Genomic DNA, 17,681 nt, shown 5'->3' with positions numbered 1-17,681 from the left:
AACCAAGAAAACGTGATACACTTATTTTTAATGAAAAATAATTTAAGTATTAAAATATTTATCAAGGTATACTTTGCACACTTATTTTTGTATTGAGCCTTTTGTTTTATAGGCATCATAAATGGCCTGCTTTAATGGAGTGAATCCAAGGTCCATATTGTATTTTTGTAAAGCCGAAAGAACTATGGGAAAAGGGTAAATGTGGTATAAACTTGAGAAGCCTTCAAACAGTTTATTTATATATTTTTATTTAATAATATTAATTTTAAAAAATAATAATCCATAATAGAATTATTTTGCTAAATAGTGCGGGCGATATTAAAATTGAAAAATTAGAGTGGTTGAGAAATGTTTGAGATGTAAATCACTTGTTACCGTATATGTGAAATATGTTACGTGGAGGTGTGAATTTCATATAATTTTAATTTATTTCAGTTTTGCTTTTAATATATTTTATAAAATTCATCACCTCTATATTATAATTTTTATGTACACGTAACAAATGACATAAATTCCTATTTTTAAATTTTCATCTCGCGCACAATATTCCTAAATTTTAAAATGATAATTTAAGTACGATCTGTAAATGTAATTATTTAAAGGGTAAACTAAAACAATAATCACTAATGTTAGAGTAAATTTTATTTTTCCCACTAAAATTTCAAAAGTAACAAATTAGTCACTAACGTTGTCGATTTATAACAAAATGATCACTTCATCGTTATTTTTTTAAGTTGATAAAAAAACATATATACTATTAATATAAAATTATTTTATTATTTTTAAAATTAAAAATAGATTATTTGAACAAGTTGGATTCAAAGTTAAACTTGAAAAAAATTGGAACCGAACTTCAACCCAATCTACAGAGACTAGGAATAGTATCCATGCAAAATTTCTATTATATCATGGGAATAATGATTCAATTATATACCTTGCCTGAATCTTTATTTACATATTTGAACAAGAATGTTCTTTTATTCCTTTGAAATAGAAAATAAAAAATAAAACGGAAAAACAGAGTAGTTGTTTTTTTATTTAGTTAAGATCAGAAAATCCGATTTGGAATCCATGGACATAGATAAATGGTTAAGGAAAACTGAAAAAGAATGAAAGAATACATAGAATACAAAAACTCTTACTTTTGGAGTAAAGGTAATGAAAAAGGAGTTGCTAATACTATTGCCTAAAAGGGAAGGCCACACCGTGCTTGATGAAATGCAGGATTTGGTGCCAAAATCATCTCTAACTTTTTATACCTATAAAAAAAAATCAAATTCTGCAATGAGTTACAGCTTTCTTTGGAGTCTAGTCCAGCAAACATAAAGAGCTGTCCAGACAAAAATCAATCAGTGAGTTTTACAAAATTTAAGACGTTTATACAAATATAATTTTCAAATGCTAATACAAAATATTCTTGTAGGGATAACTGATAAATTCATCTTATTTTTACTTTCTTCCCTTTCCCCGGGGAAACTTAATTGCCTTCCCATAGAGCTTGAATTGTACACGGACTGGACACAGAAGGTGAGTTCATAGTGAGACTTGACTAGAGTCTACTTCCTCACAGCCAATCAGTGCCTACTATTCCCGATAAGAAAGCTAGTCCCGTGCTCAACATATCTATCAATCCAGACTCTCACAGGTCAATATTCCACAACTAGGTATCACGAAACAACAGATATATGTATACATAAACTAAGTAGGTGTATGTTTAACTTCCTAATGATAACTAAGACAGACAGAGGTTCATCCTTGAACACTAAAAACTATGAGTCCGAACTCTATCGATAGACCAAATGATAGATCAACAAATTTCATTCAACAAGCTAGTCACACAAGTTTTTCCTAATTTCTGACAGATGCGCATATATGCTCATCAAACGCCCTATACATTATCACACTACTAAGAAATGAAACGCTTGGTATACAATGGGGACAAAGATGTTTGAAAAAAATACAAAAGAATTACCTCTGACGCAATGCCAGTAGACATTGCCGAGACTAAAACCCTTCTGCCCGTCTTTTCTCATTTTGTATTTAGAATTTCCTTTTCTATTACCACTTGAGGTAGTTTTGAGAAATCTAAACACATTTCAACACTGATCTTTGGATTGGGAGTATAGATTCATCTGGATCCTCGATTGCAAATGGACAGAGAGTTCCATGCCCTCCAATAAGAAATTTGAAGGTAGCCACTGTAGTAAGAATGCACCATCTTCCCCATTAATAACCACCTCCAAAAACGATTGGTATAGCCCATAACATGCCAAAGTAATCGGAGAGGCCTGGCTAGTTACTTTCACTGCTCTATCTATCTGAAAATAGGGGGGAAAGTGTGTTTTAGTGACAACGATTTGCAATTGAAAAAGAGAAGTGGAGGTTCAGTCATTACCTCCCGATGGTCTTTTCCCTTCCATGGCTTCTTTCTTCACCTGACAACTAGAGCAAGGGAAAGGACCATCCCACAGACGTAACTTCACTGAAGTAGAAGAATCAGCATGAACGGAAATACCTTCTCCAGGTTTCAACTCTAACTGACAGATTGCACACATGAACAGTTGAAAAATGTTGCACACTGGATATTTTGTATCCAACCTGCATCCAACAGACATGTTCCCATGAGATGAAAGCAAAACGTACCAAATCATGTCCTTATTCATAGCAAGTTATTCCCCACAGAACGGATAGAAACAAGAAATATATAGGTCTGATACTTTATCCAACATTCGAAGTACATATTTTAACATTTTAACAAATAGAGGATCCTCATTCACACAAACCTTTTTGAAAGTATAGCAGATCCCTCTTCAAATAATTCCTCCACCTCATCTGGCTCCTTGTATTTTTTATCAGAATGAGAAGACGATTCAGAAGGTTTCTTGTGAAATAATGACATTATGCGTTTTATTAGCTTTTTTTGTGGTATCGGAGGAGGAGCTGGCTTCTCTGGTGGTAAGATATCAATAACAATGCAGGTTGTATCGTCTCGAAGACCATCAGCCTTCAAAGCTTCCTGTTCATTGGAGACCAAGGAGTCGTAAGATATATAAGAAAGGCAACTGATACTAAAATATAGCAACGGCAGAAGGGCATAGTGCTCCCATCAGAAACATTTATAGAGCACGGTGTGGACAAATGTAATTCAAGATTACTTTCACAATCTGTGCAGCTGCTACATCTGTTGGCATTCTGCGACAACAATCAAGAGCTTCGACAGCCGATAAGGCATCCCAAACACCATCGCTAGAGATGATCATCCTACCACCAGCTGAAGACATCTGCAGAAAATAAACTAGTAGGTAAAATAAACTAGTAATAACAGCAAGAGGTCACTAGCACAGCCAAACATTTAGCAACCTTTCTAAAGAAACCTGATTAGGGCAAACAAATGAAAATTGCGAGAAATTGAAAGAAAAAAAACCTATATGCAAAAGCTTTTCAGTTGTGTAAGAGTCCAAGGGAGGAACCAGAAAATTTCGATTGTGGGGCCATATACAAAATGGCTAAAAAATTCATGTAAACTAATGTGCAAAACATTAAATGATGTGATCCTGTCTAGCTCCAATTTTCTCCATGACTTGATCACACCATGGATGTTATTCAAATATGGTTCTAAGGGAGTTCTACCTTACTTTATCTTATATTTACTTATTTATGCACTATATATTATTATAAGCATACATTTACAGATTAGACTATACCTGAATTATCATAACATGTGCATTCATTCATTATATGGTTTGCATCATTGATTGATATTCAAGCATATAATCTATAGTTATAATAATAATATTCATTCATTATCATATGATGCATGAGTTATTATTATAACCTATAGTCCACATCTTTATATTATAAGTTATTTACTTTAAATACTTAGCTTATATTATGCTTTCTTTTGTAGGTGCATATTCGGCCACATGATGGGAGCTAAATTTGAGCTTAACTAAGGATAAGGAGCTAGGAAACTTACATAGGATGACTCGGGAGATCATGAAGAACAAATGGTGAAAAGTTGTCAGCTGACCCCCCGAGCTCATAGCTGACTTGAGCTGGATTTTTGAGCTAGCTAGAGACCTCATTTCAACTGGAGAGTTGCACCATCACCACCACCACACAGAGCACTACAAATATGGTCTAGGTTAATTTTTGTGGATTCGTACCTTTTCGCGAAGAGTTTCCATTCCAAGAGGTGCCTTGTCACAAGGAGCTGACCAAAGACTCATCTTCATGTAATTCATCTATGGCCAGCTCATCTTTAGCTCAAACGCATGGAAAGTAGCTCAAATGATGAAAGGTTACCTTCTACACATGTAACCATTCATGACAAGTTGCTGCCCATTGAAGACCATGACACCTAGATGCATGTTGGAAGCTAAGTCACGCCTAGTTGCTGCCTATCTCCATTCCATGGACTTCAAGACATCATCCTATGGTTACAACCTCACCAAAGCATTACAAGAAGACCCATGTGCATTCAAGTAGGCTGCCATGTGCATCATTCAAGCATGTGCACTCCATGTGACATCAAATTGGCGCCAAAACACCAAGGGATGCTTCCTATTCGGCCAAAGACTCTTTCCTCTTCATTTTGGCACCCAAATAACTTCCAATGCATTCAAATCATCCTTAGGGCCGAACCAATACATAATTGTAGAAATCAGAGTAATTCTCTGTAATTTCTTATTATTTTCAATATGACAGATTACATATTTATATACAAAATCTCTCTCTAAAGTAGGAAACTCTAAGAAAGGAAAAATAATAATCCTAGTATATGATCCCTTAAAATAAGGGATTGTAGAAATCTATTTACAAAATCATATCTCTATAGGAATGGTAACAAATCATCTCTATAATTCATACACTCCCCCTCAAGCTGAAGAATATACATTGTATAATCCCAGCTTGAATAGGAATTTATTGAAAACAGGCTTTGGCAAAGCCTTAGTAAGAATGTCTTCAACTTGTTATTCTGAAGGAATGTATGAAAGTGTGGCTGTCTTTTTGTTAACTTGATCAGCAATAAAATGCCTATCAATCTCAACATGCTTTGTCCGATCATGTTGAACTGGGTTCTTGGCAATTTGAATAGCAGATTGATTATCACACAAAACTTCAAAGTGATGCTCTTGATTAGTGACAAGTTCTTTCAGTAGTTTAAGTAGCCAAATTCCTTCGCATATTCCCAATGCTAGTGCTCTAAATTCAGCTTCAGCACTACTTCTTGAAACGAAAGATTGTTTCTTACTTCTCCAAGTTGTAAGGTTTCCCCAAACAAAGGTGCAGTAGCCACTAGTGAATCTCCTTTCAGTAAGGTCTCCGGCCCAACTAGAATCTGTAAAGATCTTAACAGTTCTGTCTTGTGTCTTCTTAAACATTAAACCGTGTCCTAGAGTTTTCTTCAAGTACTTGAGAATTCTATTTGCTGCTGCCATATGCTCTTCAGTAGGATTAGTCATGTGTTGACTTATCACATTTACAGGAAATGTTATATCTGGCCTTGTCAAGGATAAATAAATTAGTTTCCCAATTAATCTTTGAAATTTCTCTTTGTCTACCAAGGACCCATCTTCTTTGTTAAATTTCAAGTTTGCCTCCATTGGTGTATCAATCGGCTTACAACCAAGAAAACCAGTTTTTTTGAGTAAATCAAGTACATATTTTCTTTGGTTGATCACAAGTCCTTCTTTTGACCTTGCCATCTCCATTCCTAGGAAATACCTTAGCTTTCCCAAGTCCTTGGTTTCGAATTCCTTATTTAACAACTTCTTCAAATTGCAAATCTCTTCTTCATCATCTCGGGTAAGAATTATGTCGTCCACATACACAATAAGGATAGCTTTCTTATTTGTAGAAGTTATCTTGATGAAAAGAGTGTGATCGGCGAGGGATTGCTTATAGCCGTTTTTTAGGATGACTTTAGTGAACCTCTCGAACCAAGCTCTGGGCGATTGTTTTAACCCGTATAGAGACTTGTTGAGCTTGCACATCTTGTTATTTCCTTCAACAGACTTTAAGCCAGGTGGCAACTTCATATAGACTTCTTCTTCTAGCTTGCCATTAAGAAAAACGTTTTTTACATCAAGTTGGTGTAATTTTCAATCGCAATTTACAGCCAAACTTAGGAGTACTCGAACAGTATTCAGCTTCGCCACAGGTGCAAAAGTTTCTGTGAAATCTATCCCAAATGTTTGTGTAAAGCCTCTGGCCACTAGTCTCGCTTTGTATCGTTGGATGCTACCATTTGAGTTATACTTTACAATAAAGATCCATTTACAGCCAACAACCTTTTTTTCCTTGAGGAAGGTCCGTAACAGTCCAAGTTGCATTTTTCTCCAATGCACAAATTTCCTCTTCAACAGCCCTTCTCCATTTTGAATCCTTTAGAGCTTCAGCTATTTTGTGGGAACCTGTTCTTTATCCAAGTTTGCTGTAAATGCTTGAAAAGACGGCATCAATAAATTATAACCAGCAAATTTTTCAATAGGATGCTTGGTGCACTGTCTAACCCCTTTTCTAATAGCAATAGGGAAGTCATCTAGAGTAAGGGAAGTGGACTTACTGATTTCTTCTTCTATTTCGGCAGCTGGACCCAAATCCAATTCTCGGCAAGCATCAGATTGCAAAACAGCCTCAGGAATATGTTTTCTTTTCCTTGTATAGAAACGGAGCTGTTTGATCGGTGTTGTTTGTGGAATATTTTGAATGGGAGTAGGTGTATTTTCAGGAAGGGTATTTAAAGTGGGTATAGGTGAAGTAGTGATAGGTACTACCGGTGGATCAATGGGAGTAGTTACATGTGACAAATCTGTAGGTAAGGACAAAATTGGTGGCAATTCTGAAGGTTGAGAATGAAGAGTAGGAGGAGATACCTGATGTGGCTGAAAATCCTTCCATGTCTCCCCCTGAATTTCAGCCCGAGTGAAATAGGGATCCTGCTCATAAAATGTTATATCCATAGTGGTAAAAAATCGTTTAGGATCTAACTTGGACTTATTAGGAGCAATGTTTTGGATAAAAACAGTACAACCAAATATTTTAAGTGGAAGAATGGAGGAGATAGGTTTAAAATGGGGAAAGTATTGTAAAAATATAGATTGAGGTGTTTGAAATTGTAAAACCTTACTAAGCATTCGATTGATTAAATATGTGGCAGTTAATAAGGCTTTCCCCCCACAAATATTTTGGAACATTAGTGGTAAATAGAAGAGAACGAGTAACTTCAAGGAGGTGTCTATTTTTTCTTTCGGCAATACCGTTTTGTTGTGGGGTGTCAACACAAGAACTAATCTGAACTATGCCCTTTTCCCTGAAAAACGCACCCAAAGACTTAGCAAAAAATTCACTGCCATTATCAGATTTAAAGAGCTGAATTTTAGACCCAAATTGAGTGAGAACCATGTTATAAAATTGGGTAAAAACACCTGCATTTTCAGATTTATCTTTTAGCAAATAAGTCCAAGTTATCCTATTGTGATTATCAATGAAAGTGATAAACCACTTACAATTATCAGCATTCTTCACCCGAGAAGGACCCCAAATATCACTGTGGATCAAAGCAAAAGGGTGAGAAGGCTTATATGTAGAAGGAGAATAAGTTGATTTAGTGTGTTTGGCAAGAGAGCAAACTTTGCAAGAAAAAGAATTTGACCTTTTATGAATGAATAGAGTAGGAAAAACTTTTGCAAGATAATGAAAACTAGGATGACCTAAACGATAGTGCCATAACATAACATTATCAACTTTTTCTAAAGCGGTGAAAGATTTCGAGATTTCGATTTTAGTAGAGACAGGAAGAATGTAGAGACCATTCTACAAGCTGGCCTTGTCAATCATCTTCTTCGAGTTCAGTGCCTGCAAAGTACAATCAATATCATTAAAAATTGCAAAGCAGTGCAAGTCGGTGGAAAGTTTACTAACGGAAACGAGATTGCAAGCCAGATTTGGTACGAAGAGGACATTTTCAAGTACAATCTGGCCATTGAGAATAACAGTGCCATGTCCTTCTATTTTGCTCAAAGAACCATCAGCCGTTTTGACAGCTTTACCAAAGTTTGGAAAAAAATTGCAAAACAAATCCTTATTACCAGTCATATGATCCGTAGCACCAGAATCGAGGATCCAATTAGGGGACGACTGGGAGGAGAAAAAAACTGTAGCATGAGGTTTACCTTCTAGTTCTTTTTATGACCAGATTACCTTCTGATTGAGCAGCAGAACCAGAAAAATTTTCTGGATTTGAAGTGATCTCCGGAGTAGGAGAAGAAGTTGTGAACATCATCTAGGTTGGAAAGAAACCGTAACCTAAGCTGATACCATGTAAAAAATCAGAGTAATTCTCTGTAATTTCTTATTCTTTTCAATATGACAGATTACATATTTATATACAAAATCTCTCTCTAAAGTAGGAAACTCTAAGAAAGGAAAAATAATAATCCTAGGATATGATCCCTTAAAATAAGGGATTGTAGAAATCTATTTACAAAATCATATCTCTATAGGAATGGTAACAAATCATATCTCTATAGGAATGGTAACAAATCATCTCTATAATTCCTACAATAACCATTCGGCCAAGAGCATGTATCTTCATTTAAATCATGTATTTTCATAAAAAAATCATGTATTTTCAAAGGGGTTTCAACCTTGGCCGAACCATCAAGTGTTTATTCGACCTAAACCCTTTGAAAACTATAAATAGGCTAGGCTATTTACATTGTAAGACAACCCTTTTGATAAATTAAACTCTTGTGAGATTATTCTCTTTAAGTTCTTTTTAGAACTATATCGATTAAGCAAGCTTAATTATTAAGTTTGTGGCGTCATTCCTTCCCCTTGATATTTCTGGTTCCTAGTTCTTATAACTAATGGGTCAAAGTCCTTACTACCATCCCTTATAAAACTTATAAGAAACGAGTCTTTGCTCCTTTATAACATTAGTTCCTTCTTAATTTTATAAGATACTATATGTTCATCACCATCTTCCATCATCACTTTCACGCCAACTCTACCACCATCCCTTTACCATATTCATCACCATTAAAGCAACTTTCCTTCATCAATTAAGGCATACGTCCAGCAACAATATTGGTGGTCGAATTCTCATACATTTGAAGGATAATTCAACATCACTTCCGCAGCCCATCTTTGATAATTTTTCTTTCCATTTCAATTCTTTCCATTTCTATTTCCTTTCTTAATTATCCATTTACTTAGCCAATTCTTCTTATTTTTTGCAGATTACTTTCAATTCAACGTGTAGCATTTGGTGTCTCTCTAGATCGGAAAACAACAAGGCTACCGACTTCTCCATTATTGAAGAAGCCTGGTTAGCCTTACATCAAGCGGTAATCAGAGCTTTGTTGGATTGACAATCAAGTGCTACAACAAAAAGCAACAAGAAAGAAGAAAAAACAAAAAGAAAAGAAAATACTCCTACAACAAATTTGGAGTGCAAAAGAAAGAAAAGAAAAAGAAGAAAAAAATTCAAAGAAAAAGAAAAGTGAAGAAAGTTGCAAAGTACACTCAAAGAGAAGCACAAAACAATCTGCCCAACAACAAACTAGAAGGAGGTATCCTTGTTGTTTCTTGTAAAGGAAGATAGTAAGTGTTGCAACTTGAGTTGTAAGTTATCTTCACTTTCTTACTATTTCATTTCCTTATTCTTTCATCTATTCTTACTCTATTACCTTATTATTTTCTTAACCTTTTCTATTATACCTCTACCATAACCATTTCTATATCTAACCATTTCTTTTAAGTCGACGCACCAACTAAAGAGACTTGCTCAATCTTGAGTTAGTTCTTAAAAAGGACCCACAAGAGAGAATCGAGCGGAAAAAGGCATACGAGAGGGTGAGATCAGAAGGGGGATCAAGAAAAAGCCAAGAATATATCCCCGAGTGCAAACACGAGTGTGAGTGGAGTGCAATCTGAAATTTTCTTTGGAGTGATCAAGTGAGGTTTTTGTGGTGTGCTAGTAAGGTTTTAATTTTTTTTCACTAACCATGTCACAAGAATTGCTTGATTTTCATACAGCTTCAAGACAAGTTCTTGTCATTAAAAAGGCTTTAAGCACTCAAATCATAGAGGATGATCAAAGAGAAAATATCTTCCATACTCGTTGTCATGTAAACAACAAAGTTTGTTTTATGATCATCGATGGAGGAAGTTGTACGAACGTTGCACTCTTATGGTGGAAAAACTTGGTCTGAAAACTTCCAAGCATCCAAATCCATATAAACTTCAATGGTTAAATGACGGTGGAGAAGTAAGGATCACAAAGCAAGTTGTCATTCCATTTTCAATTGGAAAATATCAAGATGAAGTCCTTTGTGATGTTGTACCAATGGATGCTAGACATATACTTTTAGGAAGGCCGTGGCAATTCGACAGACGAGCAATCCATGATGGGTTTACGAATAGATATACTATCACCCATAATGGCAAGAAATTCATTTTGACACCACTTTCTCCTAGTCAAGTGCATGAAGACCAAACTCATTTGAGAAAAAGCATTGAAGCAATGAAGGAGCAACTTGAAGAAGAACGTTTGGCAGAAGGTTCGAATGAAGAAGACATTGGAGTTACGAATGAAAGAATTGAAAAGAATGAATTTGGAGACAAGAAGGATAAACAACTGATTTTATCTAACGATTCTTTTTCTCCTATTCTTGATTTTTCTTTGATGCAGGATAATGAAAATACTTCAAAGGATGAACTAATACAATTGTCCATCATGAACAAGTGTTCACTTCCATTCATAAGCATTAATGGGTTTGTTTTCTCTACTCTTTTGGAATTCATTTTCTTTTCAACTAATATGTTTGCGGATATAGGAAATGAAAGATGACATAAGTTTGAGAAAGAGTTGCACCGGAAGATGAGAAGAAACAAAGAAGATGATTCAAAATTTATTCCTACCATACCTAGCTATTTAATGGTTGTTTCCATTGAATCAAAGGTGATCATTTGGAAAGATACAAAGGCAAAAGCACATGATGTTTCCTACCATCACCAAAGAAAAGTTGAAGGGATGAGCAAAGTTCAGAAGACACATCCATGCACCAAAGGACATGTTGGTTACAAACAACACCAAGGAGACGTTCAAGAAACTAGTGTCTTCACAAAAGGACATGATGTTTTTAAACAGTACCAAGGAGTTGACATGATCTACCTACTTGAAGGATTTCAAGGGTTAAGACTCTTCACCAACCATCATGATGATTCAAAGAGAGAAGACGAAGAGTTATATACCTTCTCCAAAGGATGTGTTGCTTCAAGTAAAAAGATTGATCAAAAGACATTCTTCATCGATGAAGGATATGATGTTTCGAAAAGGACATCAAGGAGGACTCCAAGAGACGCAAGTCTTTACAGAGAGAAATGTTGAACCAAAACAACACAAACGAGATGGAACAATGAAATTGAACATTTCATGGGGAGAATCTTCTCAAGGATCGCCTAAAAGAAGGGAGGATGATGTGATACTGTCTAGCTCCAATTTTCTCCATGACTTGATCACACCATGGATGTTATTCAAATCTGGTTCTAAGGGAGTTCTACCTTACTTTATCTTATATTTACTCATTTATGCACTATATATTATTATAAGCATACATTTACAGATTAGACTATACCTGAATTATCATAACATGTGCATTCATTCATTTTATGGTTTGCATCATTGATTGATATTCAAGCATATAATCTATAGTTATAATAATAATATTCATTCATTATCATATGATGCATGAGTTATTATTATAACCTATAGTCCACATCTTTATATTATAAGTTATTTACTTTAAATACTTAGCTTATATTATGCTTTCTTTTGTAGGTGCATATTCGGCCACATGATGAGAGCTAAATTTGAGCTTAACTAAGGATAAGGAGGTAGGAAAACTTACATAGGATGACTCGGAAGATCATGAAGAACAAATGGTGAAAAGTTGTCAGCTGACCCCCAAGGTCATAGCTGACTTGAGCTGAATTTTTGAGCTAGCTAGAGACCTCATTTCAGCTGGAGAGTTGCACCATCATCACCACCACACAGAGCACTACAAATATGGTCTAGGTCAATTTTTGTGGATTCGTACTTTTTCGCGAAGAGTTGCCATTCCAAGAGGTGTCTTGTTACAAGGAGCTGACCAAAGACTCATCTTCATGTAATTCATCTATGGCCAGCTCATCTTTAGCTCAAACGCATGGAAAGTAGCTCAAATGATGAAAGGTTACCTTCTACACATGTAACCATTCATGACAAGTTGCTGCCCATTGAAGACCATGACACCTAGATGCATGTTGGAAGCTAAGTCACACCTAGTTGCTGCCTATCTCCATTCCATGGACTTCAAGACATCATCCTATGATTACAACCTCACCAAAGCATTACAAGAAGACTCATGTGCATTCAAGTAGGCTTCCATGTGCATCATTCAAGCATGTGCACTCCATGTGACATCAAATTGGCGCCAAAACACCAAGGGATGCTTCCTATTCGGCCAAAGACTCTTTCCTCTTCATTTTGGCGCCCAAATAACTTCCAAATGCATTCAAATCATCCTTAGGGATGAACCAATACAAAACCATTCGGCCAAGAGCATGTATCTTCATTTAAATCATGTATTTTCATAAAAAATCATGTATTTTCAAAAGGGTTTCAACCTTGGCCGAACCATCAAGTGTTTAATCGACCTAAACCCTTTGAAAGCTATAAATAGGCTAGGCTATTTACATTGTAAGACAACCCTTTTGATAAATTAAACTCTTGTGAGATTATTCTCTCTTTAAGTTCTTTTTAGAACTATATCGATTAAGCAAGCTTAATTATTATGTTTGTGGCGTCATTCCTTCCCCTTGATATTTCTGGTTCCTAGTTCTTATAACTAGTGGGTCAAAGTCCTTACTACCATCCCTGATAAGACTTATAAGAAACATGTCTTTGCTCCTTTATAGCATTGGTTCCTTCTTAATTTTATAAGATACTATCTGTTCATCGCCATCTTCCATCATCACTTTCACGCCAACTCTACCACCATCCCTTTACCATATTCATCACCATTAAAGCAACTTTCCTTCATCAATTAAGGCATACGTCCAACAACAATATTGGTGGTTGAATTCTCTTACATTTGAAGGATAATTCAACATCACTTCCGCAGCCTATCTTTGATAACTTTTCTTTCCATTTTAATTCTTTCCATTTCTATTTCCTTTCTTAATTATCCATTTACTTAGCCAATTCTTCTTATTTTGTGCAGATTACTTTCAATTCAACGTGTAGCATTTGGTGTCTCTCCTAGATCGGGAAACAACAAGGCTACCGACTTCTCCATTATTTAAGAAGCCTGGTTAGCTAACATCATTAAACCTTGATAAATTAAAGTAGAATATGATTTAATATAAGATTATTACAAAACTATTGAAGTAGAAATTAAAAGAAAAAAGTATTTCATATAAATTTCAATAACATAAGTCAACATACAACTAGTAGTTTTCTTCTAATATGAGAATGCAATATGATAAACACAAAATTAACACAAACACAACATTCACAGTAATCACACTATCACCCACAAGTTCTAAACAACAATGCTAAATTTCTAATCAATATTACAAAGAATCAAGAGTAAAGACAACCAAACTTAATTTCTTCAAGGATTTGTATTAATCAATCTCTAAATATTATTACGCAAGATGTTAAGACATAGGAATCCCATAGAAAATTAATATACCAAAATCATTCAATCAATAAAAAAATCCTAACTATGCATAGAAGTTCTAATCTATGACCAGCAAAGTCACGATCCAAAATTTTCTAATATTGATCAATAAAGTTTGAAAAGAAAAGAAAGAGTTGTTATGAAATTAGGAGACCCACTTGAAAGCCTTGAAAAAATGATAACTTATCTCGTAAAATTTCTAGAGAGTATCAAATAATAAGAGAAATTTGATCAGATGAAGATTGAAAGAAAATAAAAACATTATGAATTTTTGGATTTTAGTGGGTGAAAATAGATTAAATTATTTTTTTATAAAATATTTTTCCCACTTTTTTCGGGATCAATTCTTCACAAATTATTTTTTATATTTCACAAAGTAAAAAAATGAAACTTTTTTGGGGGTCAATTGACCCCACAATGCATAAGGTGGCTCCACCAATGTGTAGAACATAAGGATATGAACATAATACCTGTACTAAATCCGTCAATGATCAATGAATTCAGAAAAGATATTGGTCCAAGCTAAGTTGTAGTCTATTACAAAAAAGAACGTACTAAACTTCTTAGCAGTTTCATAAGGAAAATACAAATTAACCAGGTGCTCCCAAAGGCAGTGCACAAAATACAATTTTAAGCGAAGAAGTTAATTCCAGAAATTAAGATAGACCAACTAGCCTATATAAAATGCAATGTGCACATAGAATATGAGAGACAAAACCTTTATTTGCTGTACGTATGGAACAGGAACAATGAACTCCCCAACATCCCTATCGCCAATGGAACGTGAAAGACACAAGCCTCCAGGCCAACATCTCAAGGGACCAATCTGCAAAATAAATTAAGTCAGCAGCTTTGATCCACACAATTAATCAAATGCAATTTTTGTCACTGAGTGCAGATACTGAAATTCTATACATGGAACCAAGTCATTTACAAGCATGTCAATAGCATGTTCTTAATATATGTATCCAAACAAAGATGGATACAGAAAAGTTATTGCTAATTACAATTGTTAGAACTATATTTCTAAGTTTTAAAAAAGGAGTCCCTCTAATTCACATCAATTTTCAAATAAATTTATTGTATGTTTGATAAGTCATGAAATGACCGAAACTAGCTTCTAATTTGTGTGTTCCAAGTATTCTTGTTGCATATCCATCCATTCACATGAATATATCTCAATGAAAATATCTTGAGGGTGTTAAGTTTCACTGCCTAGAAAGAGAAGGTGTTGAAGCACTCAAAAAGAGCAGATACCTCTGTACCGGCACCAGCATTTAACCGACCAATATCACCCCCACTAGCAGTTATTCGTTCCCTTCTGATGAGAAGAAAACAGAGAGTAAGACCTTAAAATTAAAGGAAACTTTCAAATCAAACAAACTCCATGTCATTAACTTACTCCTCTTCATTGCATTCAAGCCTATGATCAGCTGACAAGTAATATATTCCACCATCAGCTGAGTCAAATATACACCGGGAATCACCAACAGATGCGACTGTTATAACCCATCCTTCTATTATCACCAATGTTAGAGTTGTTCCCGATATTTTTTCTGGAAAGAAAAGCGTAACACGATACCAAATACTAAACATGTGAGAGAAACCCCAAAGAAGTTGCTTAAAAAAGAAAGAGAAAACAGTTAAAAATATGATTTCTTTAACCCAATTGCTTTGGTGGGAGGAAGAAGTTATGTTCTTATGTCCATGAACTATATGCTTGTGTAAAATCATTATAAGGAAAAATAATTATTAGATGAAACTATCTAGCGAGTGTCTCATGGTATGGATGGTAAAAGTATCAAGTTGGACGCTTATTGGTAGAGACAATTATATCTAGACCAATTTCAAGTTATCTCAAGAACTATCTGTTAACTACAGAGAAAATAGTCATAAACTAAATATCTTCTGTGAAAAGATCATATTAATATAGACAAGCTGATCCATCTGATCTGGTATCTTCTTTTTGTTGTACAAGGGCTCCATTTAGCAACTGAGTAATTACAGGTAGTTATAATCGACTATAAAAAAATGATATCCATAAACTTCCAATATGCAACCATCTATACGTATAAGCATTTTTTCTCGCGAAGATTCTTAATGATAAATCTATAAAACTCTGTAATCCATATCATACAAGGACCTCACATAAAGCAAAAATCAACATCGAAAGACAGTAGGGAGAATATTAAAAAGTTAGTTCAGTAAAATAGGACACGGCCTACATGGCTAAAGCATATGTGCTACCATAGAAGAGTGCCTGAAAAAGATGCAATTTGCATTAATAGTAACAACCAGTCCAAAGTAAATGGAAAAGTCTTATAACATTAAAATTAATATCTAGAGCAATACTCCATTTTTGTCCAAAAATTATCCTATGAATTATATGCTGTACTCAGATATGTTTACCAAAACAACTCATACCCTTCTCTTGGAAATCTTTATCAGTTTTAACAAAGCCAGCAACCAAAGCCCTTGGCAGCGCAGCAACCCATTCATCTGTATTAAGATCCGTCGGAATAGCCTTTAGGACATTATTAAGGAGATTCTCTTTAGTGTAAATAGCAGCAGCAGATCCATTGTGGCCATCAAAGAGCTGCAAAAAGGAAACAAGTTTAGCAAAACAAAACCATAAAAAGAGAACAAAAACAATAAAGAAAATCAAGAAAGATCCGCCTTAAATGATGATCCTTCCAAGGATTTTCAACAGAAAATAAATAATGACAAGTACATTTGGGGAAAACAAAACATATTGTACAGGTGATTGCACCAATAGCCTAATAGACAAAAGCTTCTAAATCTTTGTATGCTAGTGATACAAATTATAGCTTCATGGCGATAAGTGACAACGTCTGGAGCATATTAGTATATGATTGGCAATGGTTCAAGGGAGACAAAAATCCATACCCCAAAAACTGAGAATGTGGTGACACCATCTCCCATTGTTCTTTGGCAATCCATTTTAAGCAACGTAAAGTCCTCCCCTTTCTTGGTCTGGCTCGCTAGTCCATGTACAATCTCAGGTTTCTCTATCTTTCCATTTGTCGATTCTCGTTCCAGTAGAACAGACAACGTCACTGGTTGATGTTTGCCTTTCGAGGACATTGTTCCAAAATGGCCTTTCGAGGACATTGTTCCAAATCCAAAACACCACAAAAGAACCTAAAATGCCTCTAATTCTCCATGAATCACGCCCAAATTCTGAAATATACACACTGCAATAAAATTTCATTGCAAGATAATTGAAAAATAAATGATTGGATCAACGACCATCGGACATATATAGATTAGACAGCAATGTGATAGCTGGAAAAAACGTCGAGTAACATCGATATCTTCGAAAAAAAAAGAAATAGAGAATCTAATTTATAAACTATTTGAACGATCAGATTTCACATCAAAACCAGACTGAATATTAATAAAAAATGAATCAGAGTCGATGCATACAATGGCACATTATACACATTCCTAAAATCTGGTAATCATAACTGAAAAAAGAAAGAACGAATCTCGATGCTGAAAGTGAAATTCAATTGAGAAGAACGAATATACATATACATAATGAAAAATAAGAGAGGAGAAAATTACAGTGCAGAGAAAGAGAAGAGAGAAAAGACGATAGACCCGATGAAAACAGCTGAAGAAGAAGATTAGGCGCAAGAGAATGAGAGGGAAGACTGCACCACAGATGAATTGGATTAATCACTTCGATCGATAAACACGGATTTGTTGATTGTAAAAACTATTTTTAATATTTTTCTGTTTTCCAATTGCTGTTTTTTTTTTCCTTTTGCCTTTTTATAATGTATGGCGTGGTAAGAAACGGCTCAATTCTAAGTCGGCTGCATTCAATAAATTAAAGGAGGTTATGCTGTTAGTCGGATTAATATATAGTTAAAAAGTGGTGTGATTGATTAAAAGCGATATTGGAAATGTTAGGTGATTTTT

The 17,681-nt window shown here is 34.8% G+C and overlaps 1 protein-coding gene across 1 annotated transcript; it reads right to left on the bottom strand.

Moving 5' to 3' along the window:
• Positions 1–1,288: 1,288 nt before the first annotated feature.
• Positions 1,289–16,865, bottom strand: LOC120156019 (probable protein phosphatase 2C 12). Its single transcript, XM_039167444.1, has 10 exons — positions 16,641–16,865; positions 16,158–16,329; positions 15,136–15,289; positions 14,991–15,054; positions 14,452–14,559; positions 3,156–3,281; positions 2,784–3,100; positions 2,396–2,598; positions 1,973–2,318; positions 1,289–1,330 (listed from the first exon to the last, which is right to left on the bottom strand). The coding sequence occupies exons 1-9, from the start codon at positions 16,863–16,865 to the stop codon at positions 2,311–2,313; spliced, it is 1,377 nt and encodes a 458-aa protein (XP_039023375.1). The 3' UTR covers positions 1,289–1,330; positions 1,973–2,310.
• Positions 16,866–17,681: the final 816 nt, after the last annotated feature.

Source organism: Hibiscus syriacus, unplaced genomic scaffold (assembly GCF_006381635.1).
Source record: "Hibiscus syriacus cultivar Baekdansim isolate YM2019G1 unplaced genomic scaffold, ASM638163v2 tig00111210_pilon, whole genome shotgun sequence".
Classification (NCBI taxonomy): Eukaryota; Viridiplantae; Streptophyta; class Magnoliopsida; order Malvales; family Malvaceae; genus Hibiscus; species Hibiscus syriacus.
Note: the sequence above shows the minus strand (reverse complement) of the source record. Positions and strands in the feature narration are given on the sequence as shown.